The following is a 17,001-nucleotide window of genomic DNA, read 5'->3' as shown; positions in this document are numbered from 1 at the left end:
CTAAGCACCTCCGCGCCCTCCCCTCCCGCCACCGCGCCTCGCTCCGAGACTCTCGCGAGACCTCTCGTCAACTTACAGAACCGGAAGTCGCGCGTAGACCTCTTTCCTCTTGCGGCCATCGCTGGATCGCAGCCGGTGAGTGTCCCGCGGGTGGTAGCCAGTCATCCGCGGCCATCCGTGCCTCGGCTGGGCGATGAGGCTCGGCGTCCCGGGGCCGCGGGGCCGCCTTGTTGGCCCGACGTCAGCCGGGGAGCCATGCTGGGCTCGACCTGTGTGGCCCGCTGGCCCGGGCCCGCGGGCATGGAGGGGGGGCTGGGGTGCAGATCCGCGGGCTCGGAGGCCGGCGGGGCCCGGGGGGTGTGCGTGGTTGGTAGCCGCGTCATCGCTCCCGCCTGCTGGGGGTGTGTGGAGGTCGCCCCGAGAGGTCCCAGGCTCGAGCCCCCGGGCTCCCCCGAACACGTAAGCCTGTATTTGGGGAGAGCCGAGTTGCCTGCTCGCTTTGTCCCGGTGAGGGGGTTTTTAAGATCCGACCCCCGCGGCAGCCGCTGCTGTTGGGGAGACTGACTGAGACCTGAAGCCATCGAGGGGTCCTGAGGGCTGCTTGGTTGCTTGTTCCCACAGCCAAAATGAAGTTCAACCCCTTCGTGACTTCTGACCGGAGCAAGAACCGCAAACGCCATTTCAATGCCCCCTCTCACATTCGGAGGAAGATCATGTCCTCCCCGCTTTCCAAGGAGCTGAGGCAGAAGTACAACGTCCGGTCCATGCCCATCCGGAAGGACGACGAGGTGCAGGTGTGTGTCCTCGCCTGAACAGAGCATCCCAGTGGTCGGAGGAGAGAGAACTCAGCCATTCTTCTTCTTCTTTTTCAAGATGTATTTATTGCATAGGAGTGCTTTATCGGCAGAAGAGGGCACCAGATCTCATTATAGATGGTTGTGAGCCACCATGGGGTTGCTGGGAATTGAACTCAGGACCTCTGGAAGAGCAGGCGGTGCCCTTAACCACTGAGCCATCTCTCCAGCCCCCAGCAATTATTTACAAGGACGCAAGAGTCATTCTGAACTACTAGCCCTGTCTTCGATTTAATCGTGCCTGCGCCTGCCGTTTGAAAGGGTTGCTTTCCCTTCCGCACCTCAGCTCTTACTGCCTTAATCTATGTGTGGGGCTTCTGTTCTCTGATAAGTTGGGAAGGTTCTTTTGGGATGAAAGTTTCTGTAGGTGTCATTTGCAATTGGCGATTGGTAAATTCTGGCAGTCCCTATAAAAGCTTACACTTTTCTTCGTGAGATGACATTTGTGTGGCCCAGGCTGGCCTCAAACTCCCCAAAGATCCGCCTGTCTCTGCCTCCCTGAGTGCTGGGATTAAAGGCGTGCGCCACTGCTGCCTGGCTGCAACTTAGAATTTTTTGGAAATGTTTTATATGTTTAATGCCCGTTCAAAATAAAGTGGACCTGATTCCCAGGATCGGGATGGGAACAGTGTTTTTTTGAGTCAGGGTGTCTCTGTGTGCCTCTGGCTGGGAACAGTCTTGGTGGTCTCTTACCTTTTGTTTTTTGTTTTTCCGAGACAGGGTTTCTCTGTGTAGTCTTGGCTTGTAGACCAAGCTGGCCTCGAACTGAGAGTCCCCCGGCCTCTGCTTCCCTGGTGCTGGGATTACAGGCGTGTACCATCACGCCCTGCTCCTCTTGCCTTTTAACAAGCCCGCCTTTGCTGTAGCCAGATGGCATGGTTTGTTAACGGTCTTTCAAGACTAAAAGTATTAGTTAGAGTTGGAATCTTAGCCCTGTGTTCATGGGGTTTACCTTGTCCAAGTCCTACTTCCCCCTACCCGAAAAGGAGCACGGATGGATCGGTTAAGAGTAAGGGGTGTGCATGGTTCAGATGTTCTGGTTAGTGTTAAGCCTTGCCCTTGATGGCATTTTGTTTATTGCATTCAGGTTGTCCGAGGACACTACAAAGGCCAGCAGATTGGAAAAGTGGTCCAGGTATACAGGAAAAAATACGTCATCTACATTGAACGAGTGCAGCGAGAAAAGGCTAACGGCACAACTGTCCATGTGGGCATCCACCCCAGCAAGGTGAGTATTGAGAGAAGCAACCACAGCACCTGTTTGACAGTGTGGTACCTATCTGCAGGACACCCTGGAAGTGGCCCCATGCCAGAAATGTGTCCTAAGGATGCTGTGGGTTTGTTTGTTTTAAAGATTTATATATTATTACAGATACAGTGCTCTGCCTACATGTACGCCTGCAGGCCAGAAGAGGGCATCAGATCACATAGATGGTTGTGAGCCACCATGTGGTTGCTGGGAGTTGAACTCAGGACCTCTGGAAGAGCAGACAGTGCTCTTTATCTCTGAGCCGTCTCTCCAGCCCGAATGCTGTAGTTTTTAACCTGGGGGGGGGTCACTGAGACCAGCTGAAATCTGTATTCTTAGTCACTGCTTTTTTTCACAGCTTGTGTGATTAGCATTTTTTTTACATCTCAGAAACCCAGGTGGTCATGAGATGGTAGAGCTTCGATCCTGTTGAGTATAATTGAGCAGCTGGCCTGTTTATGACACCCTAATGAAGTGGGTTTAAGGCAAAGCTGGGGTTGTAAGCCAGAACAGAGCACCCCAACCTATCCTGGACACTCAACATCAATTTCCCAAATTTGTGAATGGATTGTTTAATGTACACAGTGACTGCTTAAGGGTTTTAGGTCAGATGTTAGTGCTAAAAATGTACATTTCAAGCTGTAGAAGGCCAGGAGGCAGGCAGGTTTCTGAATTCAAGGCCAGCCTGGTGTACAGAGTTCCAGGACAGCCAAGGCCAGAAGACCTACATGCTAAAATTGTGCCGTGATTTCTTTTCCCTCCTCTACCACATAGTTGTAGAGTCATGGTACATCACCTCTCTCGTTTTTTATGTGTGTTAGTGATTTGTCCTGTGTACTTGGAGGTCAAAGACATGTAGGTCTGTGAGCCCTCTCCAGCCCAACAGGACCACATTAGTTCTGTAACATGCTTCAAAGGTGGTTTTTTGCCTCCCACCATTAGCTGGGTTTTCACTGTTACAAATACAGTGACCTGGTCTTTCTGTCCTTAGTGCAGCCTTGGTCAGATTGGCCTTTGGGTGGCTTCTCTCGCGCCAGTCTTAGGTTATATAATCTCTCGGCCTCTGCTCCAAAATACAGCATCATTTGTCAGCTTTTAGAAAGTAACGATTAAGGGGCTGGAGAGATGGCTCAGAGGTTAAGCGCACTGTCTGGTCTTCCAGAGGTCCTGAGTTCAATTCCCAGCAACCACATGGTGGCTCACAACCATCTGTAATGAGATCGGGTGCCCTCTTCTGGTGTGCTGTTGTATATGCAGGCAGAATACTACATAAATATTTTTTTTTAAAGAAAGGAACGGTTAGGCATCCACAGCCCTGTGCTCAGGAAATGGCAAGTGGGGGCTTGAGTTAGGCCTGGTGGCTGCTACAGCGTGGGGCTGTTTCTTTTTTGGCAGGTGGTCATCACCAGGCTAAAGCTGGACAAAGACCGGAAGAAGATCCTGGAAAGGAAAGCCAAGTCCCGCCAAGTAGGAAAGGAGAAGGGCAAATACAAGGAGGAGACGATCGAGAAGATGCAGGAGTAGAGGCCTCTCACGCACAGCTCTCAGTAAAGACTGTTTAAGTAGTGCTCTGTCTCGCGTGGTGTTTTCAGAACGCTCGTGTCCGTGGCTTACTGTGCTTTGTCAGTCTGGAAAGGATAGCCACATGCAGGGCCTGACTGAGAACTAGAGCTGCTCGTTTATGTTTCAGGAACTAAGTTTTTGGGTTGGGTGTGGTGGTGCACACCCTTAATCTCCACACTCAGGAGGCAGAGGCAGGCAGATCTCTGAGTTTGAAGCAAGCCCAGGATAGTCAAAGCTACACAGAGAAGCCCTGCCTCAAAAAACCATTAAAAAACGTTTTGAGTGTTTTGTTTTTTTGTTCCTAATGATTTCCTGGAATCAGGACCAACAGTGAATTTTGTATTTAATAGTTGACTTCAGCATCTTGGGGTCAACTATTAAATACAACAGAGGAGGAGCCTGACTGAGCAGGTTTACAGGAGTGAATGACCAGTTGCTCATACTACATGGGCCGACGCCTGGACTCAGCCCTCATCTTACTTGGCTTGGAGGCGGTGCCATCTCACAGGTCCTAAGTGTGTGTGTGCGCGCGCGCGTGCGCGCCCCCACATGCCTACAGAGGCCAGAAGAGGGCATCAGATTCCCTGGAGCCAGTTGTGGGTGCAGAACTGAGTACAGTTTCTGTGAGAACCACTGGCTCTCTAGCCCTGGGAAAATGCTGGGGTTTTGTTTTTGTTTTTGTTTTTTTTTTGTTTTTAAGATTTTGAGGCTCTCCTTGGTCATATTAGCGAGATTAATTTCCTTTAAAAAAAAAAAAAGGCCATGGGTTCTTGGAGAAGTCTGGTGTGCCCTGCAGCTGTGTCAGTATTGCAGGAGGGTTAGTGTCAGGTGTCAGCCTAGGGTGTCTTGACCAAGAGTGGTTGGGACAGCACACTCCAGGACTTTTGCTGATACAGTCCAGCTTATGGTAGGGTTCAGAAATCAGATGGTTCTCAGATTTGCAGACCCAGCCTCACCTGCATTTTAAAGCTAGCAGCCTGTTGCCCTGGGACAGATAAATAAGGAGGGACTCTGGTCCCGTCCTAGAGTAAGTGGGCTCCAGAAAGGAGGCCACACCTAGGAATAAGCATGGTTTTGCTTAATGCGTTACCAAAAAAAACCCAAAAACCCGCTTGTAACAAATGCTATCGGCTGCCTCCAGTTTTTCTTTTTTTTGCTTGTTTGAGACAGTGTCTCACTATGTAGACCAGGTTGGCCTCAAACTCAAGAGATCCACCATCCCTGGCTGCATGTCCCCGTTTTTATAAGAAAACCTGCTCTGATCACTTTGTCTTAGTCATGTGAGCAGGAAATGGCAGCCAGGAAGGGGATTCTCAGGTATGGATATGGGGTACACTGTTAAGGCTGTGTGTTCCTGTAGGCTGTGCCTTCACCTTGGTCACCTGCTCTGCTCAGCCCCTGGGTCACAAGGAGGGGTACAGGTGGGGAGAAGCCACGCCCTCGGCTGTGGGCGGTTAACATCTCAGCCGGCTCAGCCTCAGTGAGGGACGCGGGTTTGGTGGGTTGCTTAGCACACGGGGGTGGGGTGCTGATGTGAAAGCTGTGGAATGACACTACAGGTCAGAAAAAGCCAAAGCCAAGAATGGTGAGTGAATATGCCTGGAGAAGCAGTTCTCTGCCCAGGCTGGGGGGCCTGTGATGGGAGAGAAGACTCAGCACTTACACATTTGTCACAAGAAATAATAAAAGGGCCTGAGGACTCAAGTTCAGTTTTCAGCACTACGTGAAAACTCACACTGTCTGCACTCCAATTTCTAGGGATCCTAAAGCCATTTCCTGGACTCTGGACATGCATGCGCAATACTCGTGTATAAAAATAATTACAAACTTTAAAAAAAAAAACCACACTGTGGTGCGGGCTGAAGAGACTGCTCAGGTTGAAAGCACTGACTTCCTCTTCCAGAGGTCCCGAGTTCAATTTCCAGCAACACAGCCATCTGTAAGGTGATCTGGTTCCCTCTTGTGGCCTGCAGGTGTACTTGCAGGCAGAGCACTGTATATAAATAATTTTTTTTTTTTTAATTCCCAGTGAAAGCCGGGCCTGGTGGCACACGCCTTTAACCAGGAGGCAGAGGCGGGCGGATCACTGTGAGTTCGAGGCCAGCCTGGTCTATAAAGTGAGGCCAGGACAGCCAGGGCTACAGAGAGACCCTGTCTCGAAAAACCAAAAAAAATAAATCCCAGTTAAACATTCAGGAGGTAGAGGCAGGCAGATCACTGGGTTCAAGGCCAGCCAAGATAACATAGAGAAACCCTGTCTCGAAGCACCAAAAAAAAAAAAAAAAAAAAAAAATCCCACTTACCTATTAAAAAAAAGGCACACTGCAGGCTGGAGAGTTGACTCATACTGCTCCTGCAGAGGACCAGAGGTGAGTTCCCAAACACATTAACTCAAGAGGAACTATGCGTGTTTTTCATGGCGACGTGCAGGAAGAATAGTGTGGTCTTCCTGAAGTATTTTACATGTAGGTCAGAATTGGCTGGGTCTGCCACTCCTGCACACCTCAAGAATATAAAGCCATGTTGTATTCTTGGCACAGGTCAGTGCATTCCAGGAAGTGACTGATGTCATGGGAACAACAGGTCTCTGGAGCAAAACATAGAAGTTGGCTTGAAGTGACCGCTCTAGTAAGAGAGGAAAGGGGCAAACACAGTGTGAGTCATATTCCGAGCCATGATGACTGATCCAGGCAGAGGATTTGTGTACTGCTATGGTCTCAAGGCTAGAAGAAAGTTGCTCTGGAAGGTGTTCTGTGAGCTGAGTTAAACTATTCTGCAAGCCAGGCGTGGTGGCGCACGCCTTTACTCCCAGCATTTGGGAGGCAGTGGCAGGCAGATCTCTTGAGTTCCAGGCCAGTGGGCAGAGTGAGTTCCAGTACATACAGGGCTACACAGAGAAACCTGTGTTTAAAAAAGGAGGAAAAAAAATCAATAAAATGGTTCTGCAGAGATGTGCACAGGGGAGAAGGGAGGGTGGGTTTACAGCCTTTTATTCTCTGTATCTGTCTTCTGGCATGTGGCAGAGCTAGCTAAAAGCTATGCTGGTCATGCTTCATGCTGGGCCGCTCGACTTTGGGGGACAATAGCAGCCCTGATGTTGTATATGTCAGAGATGTCAGGAGAAACAAGTTCACACTTATGAGGGGACTTTATCCAACAGTGGGGTCTCATGATCAGCCGGCTGCCAGCAGATCTCACCTTCAACAAAGTTGGAGACTGTGGACTTCAGTTGTTTTTGTTTGTTTGGTTGGTTGGTTTTGGTTTTCTGAGACAGGGTCTCTCTGTGTAACCTTGGCTGTCCTAGACTCACTTTGTAGACCAGGCTGGCCTCACCGAGATCCGCCTGCCTCTGCCTCCCGAGTGCTGGGATTACAGGAGTGCGCCACCACGCCCAGCAGCTAGAATTAAAGTATAAGGGCAGGTTTATTGGAAGCAGGTTTATTGGAAGCAGCTTTCCAGCAAGTTCATCAACCTCACAGGAGGGGTCAGTGAAGTCGCCATGCAGACAGGGCGAGAGAGAGAGACACACACCACTAGCGGAGGGGAAGCCCAGCCCCTGGTCTGCAAAGTTCAGAGTAGAAGTTGTGATATGCCATACCCTGTAACAGGAAGGGACCGAGGGATTCTGGGAGAACCTTGAGGCCAGATCCACTTTTGCTTGTAGCAACAACTTTTTGTTGTTGTTTTTTTTTTTTGAAACAGGGTTTCCCTGTGTAGCCTTGGATACCCTGGACTTGCTGTGTAGACCAGGCTGGCCTCGAACTCACAGAGATCCGCCTGCCTCTGTCTCCCAAGTGCTGGGATTAAAGTCCCAAGCCACCGCACCTGGCTTGTTTGCTACTTTTTAAAATATGTTATGTATAGAGATGTTTTATCTATATGTGTGTATGTGTACCATACATGTCTGGTGGCCGTGGAGGCCAAAAGAGGTTAGCAGGTGCTCTGGAACCGGAGGCACAGATGGCTGTGAGGCCCCGTGTGCTCTTGGCTGCCGAGCACTCTCTCCTGCCCTGGCCATTGCTTTATTTTGATGAGCCAATGTTACTGTGTGTCAAGGGATGCTGCTTTATTTTTAGATAGGAAAGGACATCACTTCCCAGCTTGGTTTTGGGTCCAGCGTCTTGTTCTGTCCTGGCCGGCAGCTCACATTCCATTCTCCTTCCAAGAAGTTGTCCTTTGTAACAGTCTGGCAGGGTGTAGGAGGCACAGCTTACAACTGTTAGGTCTCCTCCCGAGGGCTGGCCTTCCACCGCCTGGTTGCTTCGCAGCCCTGCAGACACGGCCACTGTCCGCACTGGTGAGTGAGGGCTGTGGTGAGTCACGGCACTACTTTCTTCACACACAGCTTTTTTTTTTTTTTAAATACTTTAAGATTTATTATATGGTGCTGGAGGGATGGCTCAGAGGTTAAGAGCACTGGCTGCTCTTCCAAAGGTCCTGAGTTCAATTCCCAGCAACCACATGGTGGCTCACAACCACCTATAATGAGATCTGGTGCCCTCTTCTGACCTATAGGCACACATGCGGGCAGAATACTATATATAAGTAATAAATTAAGGGAAAAAAACCTTATTTTATGAAAGCTGGTCAGGATGCACGCACCTGAGCCAAGCGTGGTGGCACATGCCTTTAACCCCAGCATGGAGCACGGCAGCATGCAGGCATGGCGCTGCAGCAGTAGCTGAGGGCTTACATCTGATGCACAGGCACAAGGCAGAGAGAAAGCTAACTGGAGTGCTGTGGGCTTTTGAAACTTCAAACGGTTGGATTCATGGGTACTAAAAGGTCAGGACTTCAACATTTTTTGGAGGAAAAGTTCATCACTGAGAATTCCAGGAGTTGGGGGTTGAGAGCGATTAGAAGGCAACAGTTATTTCAAAGCGATGGGAGACACGGAACAACCCCTCGGCCCAAATAATACTTAAAAAGGCAACTTTGCAGGGGGCAGTGGCAGACGCCTATAAACCCAGCACTCAGGGAGCGAGTCCGAAGCCAGCCTGGTCTACAAAGTGAGCCCAGGACAGCCAGGGCTACACAGAGAAACCTTGTCTTGGGGGTGTGGGCGGGGAGGAAAGTGGATTAAAGATTTTTGGGTTTTAATGGTGGAGTAAGGAGCCTGGGGGCTGGAGAGATGCCTCAAAAGTCTCAAGTTCAATTCCCAGCAACCACATGGTAGCTCATAATCACCTGTAATGAGATCTCTGCCTTCTTGTGTTGGGCACGCAGACATGTGGGCAGAATACTATATAAATTAAAAAAAAAAAAAAAAACTTAAAAAAAGAAAAAGGAGCCTGTGACATATTGTCACATAGGCCTTAAGCTCTGGCTCAAAGTAGGTTAGTAACCTTGAGCAAGTCCTGTCTCTTCTGTAAAAGACATTACTCCAAGTCTCAGGGCTGTGAGGGGGCTTTTGAGAGGGTAATAAGTTTGGAAAGGCGAGGTGGGAGATATCACTTCTTCGTGATCATCAGAGCCATGGTAAATTCTTATATCTCAGTGGGAAAGCAAGCAATGGATCCAGGACAGCAGGAGCTGGCCTGGCCAGTCCCATCTGGGCCTACGCCACTGGAGTGTCACTCAGTGCCCTTGTGCCACGGTCCTGCCTGCTCATCTGCACAGCCACTTGCCAGGTCATAGGTTCGCCCTTCAAGGTTGAGTGCCTTCTAGCTCCTAGGAGAACTGCACAGGACCTCCTGTCCCTGGAGTTAAGGAATGTTGTGGAAAGAACTAGGCTTCCCTTTCAGGGGACGGCTGCCGTGTGCAGGGCCAGGAATGTGTGTTAATATCTAGCACAGCATTCTGGCCCGTGTGTGAAAATGCTTTAAAGAGGGCAGGCAAGATGGCTCATCAGGTAGAGGTGAATGCTGCTAATCTAATAATCTGAGCTCAATGCCAAGGACCCACTTAAAAGTGGAAGGAGAGCCGGCCGTGGTGGCCACGCCTTTAATCCCAGCACTCAGGAGGCAGAGGCCGGCAGATCGCTGTGAGTTCAGGGCCAGCCTGGACTACAAAGTGAGTCCAGGACAGTCAAGGCTACACAGAGAAACCCTGTCTCGAAAAACCAAAAAAAAAAAAAAAAAAAGAAAGAAAGAAAAGAAAAGTGGAAGGAGAGACCAGGCAGTGGTAGTGCACGCCATTAATCCCAGCACTCGGTTGACAGAGGCAGGCAGATTGCTGTGAGTTCGAGGCTAGCCTGGTCTACAAAGCGAGTCCAAGACAGCCAGGGCTACAGAGAAACCTTATCTGGGAAAAAAAAAAAAACTGGAAGGAGGAAACAGTTTACACAAAAGTGTCCTCTGACATCCACACATATGCTGTGCTGCGCCTGCCCCACAATAATAACAATTTTTATTGATTTTTTTTAAAGGTTCTGTAAAGAGCCATACTAATGTTGGGTGGTATGTTGTATTTACTGTTCTCAAAGATTAGAAGTCCATTCCCAACTGTAAATGCAAAGATCCTGTCTCATTCTTTATATTTTGGCTTTTCGAGACAGGGTTTCTCTATGTAGCCTTGGTTGTCCTGGACTCACTTTGTAGACCAGGTTGGCCTCGAACTCACAGAGATCCGCCTCCCGAGTGCTGGGGTTACAGGTGTGCCCCACCCCATGCCCGGCTTGCCCACTGAGCCGCCTCTCCAGCCCTGCCTTGTCTTTCCAATCCTTCTGTGAGCATCAGCGCCCACTCCAGGCTTCTTTTGCCAACTGTGGTTTTGTGCTAGCCACCTGATGAATCTTCTGGAACTGAACCTCTCTCTGATTCGAATAATAATTAACGTCACTGACAACACCATGATTCATCTAAAATACCGAGCACGTCAAACTAATATTTAAAATTAAATCTTCAAAACCCTATGAAGTGTGATTAATCTGTAGAAATGAAAGTAGATAGGTGAGGTAGCTTGAGAATTTAATTTCCTGGCTGGGCAGTGGTGGTGCACTTTGTGGATCAGGCTGGCCTCGAACTCAGACACCCACCTGCCTCTGCCTCCTAAGTGCTAGGATTAAAAGACATGTGTCACCACTACTCAGTCAAATCATTGTTTTTTGGTTTTTTTTAACCATTTTCCTTTAAAATTGTCGTTTTTATTATTATTATTGTGGGGTTTGTTCATTTATGTGTTTGTTTGTTTTAGGCAGTTTTTGCCCGTGTAGCTTTGGCATGTAATGCCCAAAATTAACCTGTAAGCCCCACCCATCCAGGGACCAGGTAACCTCCTGGAATGCTGGGAGTTGTAGTTGTTAGAAAATAAAGCCTCGTGGGAAATACAGTGGCCTATAGGTTTGTCCTTAGAAGCCCCTGCATTCTCAGCTGGGAAATTCCAGGGAGTGGTCTTGACCAAAGTCTATCTCTTGGTCAGAATTTGATAAAGCTTGCTTTAAATTTGACCCAAAATGGACAGGAGTGGTGGCACACACCTTTAATGCCAACACTGGGGAAGCAGAGGCAGGCGGATCTCTGTGAGTTCAAGGCCAGCCTGGTCCACAAAACATGTTTCAGGACAGCCAGAGCTACACAGAGAAACCCTGTCTTAAAGCTGTGGGAAGGGGCACAAGAGACCCAAAATGGTGGAATTGGCTTTTCTCTGGCCAATCTCAGATTAGAAAAATTAACAGCCTGTCTTTGCCTCCAGAGTGCTGGGATTAAAGGCCTGCCCCACCACTGCCCCACTGCCCAGCTTTTTTTATTTATTATTATTATTATTATTATTATTATTATTATTATTATTATTATTATTATTATTTTATCATCATTATCATCATCACTATTAATGTATGGTGTACAGGTCTTTCCTATTTTTTCACATGTACATTTATATTATTACACATATATACCTATGGGTCTTTCCAATTTTTAAAAGATTTATTTATCTTATGTATGAGTGTTCTATCTGCAGGCCAGAAGATGGCATCAGATCACATTAGAGATGGTCGTGAGCCACCATATGGTTGTTGGGAATTGAACTCAGGACCTCTGGAAGAGCAGTCAGTGCCTTTAACCACTGAGCCATCTCTCCAGCCCTTTCCAATGATTTTGTAAATTTTTGTAAAAATTGATTTGATACCTGAGATACTTTTAAACACAAGAGCAGGCTGGAGCTCAGCGCTAGATCACCTGCCTCGAGTTCCAGAGGCCCTGACTCCCTATGAGCACCACAAAAGAAAAAGCAAATACAGGCCTGAGGGCTTGCTCAGTGGTTAAGCACACTGCTGCTCTTCGAGACAGAGGACTTGGGTTCAGTTCTCAGCACCTTGTGGTGGCTTACAGTAGGACGACTCCAGTCTTGGGGACTCTGACAATGTCTTCTGGTCTCTGAAGGCACCAGACACATATATGGTGCCTATGCACACACACAGGCAGAACATCTGGGCACAGAAAATAAAAATAAGGATTAAAAAAAAAAAGCTGACTTTTTTGGGACTCTAACACAAAAAGCTAAAGAACAATAGAACGTGTATTGCCTGAGATCTTCGATTTTTTGTTCCAAACTTCATTTATTTTTCTTTGCTTTCTATCTTTTTTTTTTTTTTTGGTTCCTTTTTATTTTTGTTATCTTGGTGCTAATCTTTGTTTACCCAGGTTCTGATGGACTTTTTCCCCCCTACAATTAATTACTCCAGATGGCTGACTCCTTGGAGTTTTCCAAGCAAACAAAGCAGGCAGGAAATAGAGGCTTCCTGAGAAAAGCGCTTTCCGTCCCGTCCGTCCCACGCGCCCCGCCCGCCCCTCAGAGAGGGACTTTGCCTCCCAGCTTGTTTGTGGGCGGCTGCAGCGGCTTTCCCTCTTCACAGTGAGTCCAGGGAAGAGTCGGGCACAGTTTAACCTTTCCTTTTAAAACTGATATTTTGCTTTATGGAGTCTCCTTCACAAATTCTTACAGCAGTTTGATTAGAATGCCTGCTTTCCTCCCAAAGGGGCCCTCAGAACTACTACTCCGCACCAGAACCTGTAGCCTAGGATTGCTTTCTCAGTGTCAGGTGCGTCCTGCTCTGTTGCAGGGTGTGTGCAGCCGTTCCTCTAGGCTTGCACAAATGGCCTCCTTGTGACTTTGGTTCATCGCTCCTGACTGAGTCACCTAGTGGCTCCTGTTCCACCTCAGCACTCTTTCTCCTGAGAAATGGCTACCTTAAGTACAGGAGCCATCTTGGGCAGCACAAAACCCACATCACCTGAAATGACCCAACCAGCCTTTAGTCCCAACGCAGGTCTCTGCTTCAGATGGGGTGAGGGGACCGACTGGATGGCGAGAGGTCATGACCTCTCTTTCTCTCCATGTGCACAAGAGTTGTCCATCCTCAAAGGAGATGGGGCTCGCTTGGCAGAGTGCTTGCCTAGCAGACACAGCGGCCGAACCTCAACCCCTAACAATGCATAAAGCTATAATCTAACACTCAGGAGGTTGAGGCACAAGTGTTAGAAGTTCAAGGTCAGCCGGGCGTGGTGGCGCACGCCTTTAATCCCAGCACTCGGGAGGCAGAGGCAGGCGGATCGCTGTGAGTTCAAGGCCAGCCTGGTGTACAGAGTGAGTCTAGGACAGCCAAGGCTACACAGAGAAACCCTGTCTCCAAAAACAAAAAAAAAAAAGAAGAAAGGTCAGCTAACGGACTTTTCTTCTGCTCAGTCTCCTTGTACCCAGTCCTCTCTAGCATGTCAGTTTCATTAATTCAACATTGATAAACACCAACTATTCGCCATGTAACAAACAAAAAGAAGAAACAGGCACAAAGCAGAGACCCCTGTCTGTAAAGAAATGCTTAGGGAGGCGCCCACAAAGGCCACTTAGGCTGAGCTGTTCCGAACCTTCTCCATTCAGCCTACTTTGGTTTTTGTTTTTGTTTTTTGTTTTGTTTTGTTTTGTTTTGTTTTTTGAGACAGGGTTTCTCATGTAGCCCTGGCTGTCCTGGATTCAAGACCAGGCTGGCCTCAAACTCACAGCAATTCGCCTGCCTCTGCCACTCCAACTGCTGGGATTTTAAGCGTGTGCTACCATGCCGGGCCTGCCTGCTTTGTAATAGAAAAAAATAGACTTGACAAGATCTTCATTGGGGAAACTTGACAGACATCATTCAGGAATCAAACATTAACATGCCGCATTTAGGAAGATCACCTCTACGTTCGGTTAGAGGCACTGGGAAGGATACAGCAGCATTCCTGTGATATTTCTACGCGAAATGCATGGTTTGAGTTTAATTATAAAGAAACAAGAGATAAACTCAGCAATCCTACAGAATACCTTGTCTGTATTCTTTATAAAACAATAACGCATCAATATCCTGAAAGACAGAGACTAAAGAGCTAGTCTAAGGAAACGAGGATGAAGAGACGTGGCAGGCAGTGCAGAGTCCGCTGCACGATCTGTTGTCACACCCAGCACGACAAGACCGCAGGGGAACCCTCAGCACTGGCTGAAAATCATGCAATATTGCATCAGTGTTAATGTCCTGACCCCTAGAGAACACGCAGTGTGGCTACTTGGGACAGTGGCCGCCTTTTTAGACACAACATGCTGAAATGCTGGGGCAGGGGCAATGGGCGACAGGCAACTTACTCTCAGATGGTTCCGGAGAGAAAGAAAGTGTGTGTGGCCAGGAAGCAGATAAGGTAAAGCTAAGCATCCAATGTGAGTATTTAGAGGTTGTACAGAGGAAATAGACAAGAATTATTTGTGCTATTCTTACCACACTTATCTGGATCTGGAGTTATATTTAAAAATAAAAGAAAATGCAGGGTATGGTGGCGCACACTTTTAATCCCAGCACTCGGGAGGCAGGGGTTCGAGGCCAGCCTGGTCTACAGAGTGATTCCAGGACAGGCAGGGCTACACACAGAGAAACCCTGTCTTGAAGGGGAAAAAGGTTTCAGTCATTTGAATTACACACTTGGGAGCAAGGCCAGTTGGATCACAGAGTTTGCACTCTGTTGAAGAAATTGTCACGCTGGTTTTCCATTTGTTACACTTGTTTACATTCTCCCTGCAGTGACTGGGAACCCCTGTCGCTGTCTCCCTGCGGTGACTGGGAACCCCTGTTACATTCTTGTCAGCATTTGGTGGTGTCAGCATTTTTTAGATTTTCACTATTCTGAATACTAATATTCATTGTTGTGGCTTTTAAGTTTTATTTAGACAGTGGTGGCGCAGGCCTTTAATCCCAGCTCTTGGGAGGCAGAGGCAGGCAGATCTCTGAGTTTGAGGCCAGCCTGGTCTACAAAGCAAGCCCAGGACAACCAAGGCTACACAGAGAACCCTGTCTCGAAAAACCAAACAAACAAATAAAATAAAATTAAGAAAACATAGTCCCAGAAAACAGAAGGTGGGAAAGCTGTGATGAACAATATTTACCTTCACGGAAGGAGAGGGGGCACCCGCTGACTGGGGGGGGGGGGCAGAAGCAGGGACACTTTACTAACAAAGAGCAAACGCTGGTTGTGGTAGCAGGTGCCTTTGATCCCAGCACCCCACACACAGAGGTAAGAGGAGCTCTGTGAGTTTAAGGCCAGCCCAGTCTACATAGGGAGTTCCAGGTCAGCTGCCTCAGAAAAACAAAGAGAGAAAGAAAAGAAGGAAGGAAGGAAGGAAAGAAGGAAGGAAAGACACGTCCAAGGAAGAAAGTGGGTCAGAGCACAGAGAAAAGTCAGGAGTTCAAGGACTACAGCCTCAATGTACATCTGTCATATTATGAATACATGTATGAATATGTACTTATATATGAAACACACACAAATGTCCAGTTTTTTGGGGGGGTTGGTTTTGGTTTTTTTGTTTGTTTGTTTTGGTTTTTCAAGACAGGGTCTCTCTGTGTAGCCTCGGCTGTCCTGGACTCACTTTGTAGACCAGGCTGGCCTCGAACTCACAGCGATCCACCTGCCTCTACCTCCTGAGTGCTGGGATTAAAGGCATGCACCACAACTGCCTGGCATCATCACCAATTTTAAACAAATTGTCTTTTTTTTTCCCCCTCGTTTTTCGAGACAGAGTTTCTCATGGTGTATCTCTGGCTATCCTGGTACTTGATCTGTAGACCAGGATGGCCTCAAACTCAGAGATCTGCCTGCCTCTGTCTCCCAAGTACTGGGATTAAAAGTGAGCATTCACCACCGCCTGGCTATTTAAAAAAATTCTGAAGTGTAGATTTTAGGTGCTTTTTCTGCATATGTTAAGTATTTGAGGTAACATGCTGAAGAGCTCGCTGAGCCATTCCACACTATATATGTCCTTCAAAATATCATGATATATGATCCATAAATACATAAGTCTGATTTGTTAAAAAAAAAAAAAACATCAAAAAAATTTTTCCCAAGACAGGGTTTCTCTGTGCAGCCTTGGCTGTCTTAGACTCGCTTTTGTAGGCCAGGCTGGCCTCAAACTCACAGCAATCCGCCTGCCTCTGTCTTCCAAGTGCTGGGATATGCCACCATACCTATAACATCCAATTTTTAAAAAAGAACTATCTAATTAAAGTGCTTCCAGATTTTTGTCTCTCAGACTCTATGTAAAATAATGTTTACTACTTCAAGGCAGCAAGCTGGGGGTAAACTTTTATCGAGCAATAAACAGCTTATAAACTTGGTCTTAGCCGGGTATGGTGTACTGATGTGTTTCAGCTGGCAAAAACCAAGCCCCCACACAAAGTGGTCCGTGGTCTTCCAGTGGATAAACATCACCTGCTCTCTCACAAGGCTGTTCCCCATCCCACACTTGGTATCAAAACAAAAGCATGTTTACATCCACCACACCACTCTGCATATCTATTTGTGATCCTGCAAAACCTTCAGTCACAACACTTGGGAGGCAGAGGCAGGAGGATCACTGTGAGTTTGAGGCCAGCCTGGTCTACAAGTGAGTCCAGGACAGCCAGGGCTACACAGAGAAACCCTGTCTTGAAAAAACAAAACACTGCACTTTCCCCAGCCAGATACATATAATAAGTTTGGCTTGTTTTATATATATATTTTTTTGACTTGTTATATTTTATTTTTTGTTTTTGAAGCCATCATCTCATAGGGCTCAGGCTAGCCATCCTTCTGCCTCAGCCTCCTGGGATTATAGGCATCTATCACCAAACCTGGCTAGGATTACATTTGTTTTTTTCTGTTTCCAGTTCTGTTGCATCAAAGCCAGGTTCTCATGAGTGTCAGGTAAATGTTCCGCCACAGAGTCCCTCCTACCCACAAGCAGATGTACCATGATTGAGGCTGCTAGTCAGGTTTAGGGACAAGGGTGCCAAAAAGTTCATAGGCAGGAACGACTGGGAAACAGACACGATGTTTGTTTTCCCCCCTTCCTTTCCCCTCTGCCTCCTCTGGTTCTCCTCAACGACCACCAGACACGATGAAG

General features: G+C 47.8%; 1 protein-coding gene across 1 annotated transcript; it reads left to right on the top strand.

Annotated features, from left to right (window-relative positions):
• Positions 1 to 3,670, top strand: RPL26 (ribosomal protein L26). The gene is made up of 4 exons (XM_084763263.1): positions 1 to 135; positions 622 to 794; positions 1,942 to 2,082; positions 3,499 to 3,670. Exons 2-4 carry the CDS (start codon positions 627 to 629, stop codon positions 3,625 to 3,627), a joined length of 438 nt encoding a protein of 145 aa, XP_084619389.1. The 5' UTR covers positions 1 to 135; positions 622 to 626; the 3' UTR covers positions 3,628 to 3,670.
• Positions 3,671 to 17,001: the final 13,331 nt, after the last annotated feature.

This window comes from Acomys minous (assembly GCF_964271855.1).
Source record: "Acomys minous genome assembly, chromosome: 16".
NCBI lineage: Eukaryota > Metazoa > Chordata > Mammalia > Rodentia > Muridae > Acomys > Acomys minous.
The sequence above is the reverse complement of the archived record's forward strand: the minus strand, read 5'-3'. Positions and strand labels throughout refer to the sequence as shown.

Coding starts and splice junctions, on each gene's coding strand:
- RPL26 (XM_084763263.1), top strand. CDS start 627: ATGAAGTTCAACCCCTTCGTGACTTCTGACCGGAGCAAGAACCGCAAA. Junction 795..1,941: donor GGAAGGACGACGAGGTGCAG/GTGTGTGTCCTC, acceptor TATTGCATTCAG/GTTGTCCGAGGACACTACAA. Junction 2,083..3,498: donor TGGGCATCCACCCCAGCAAG/GTGAGTATTGAG, acceptor CTTTTTTGGCAG/GTGGTCATCACCAGGCTAAA.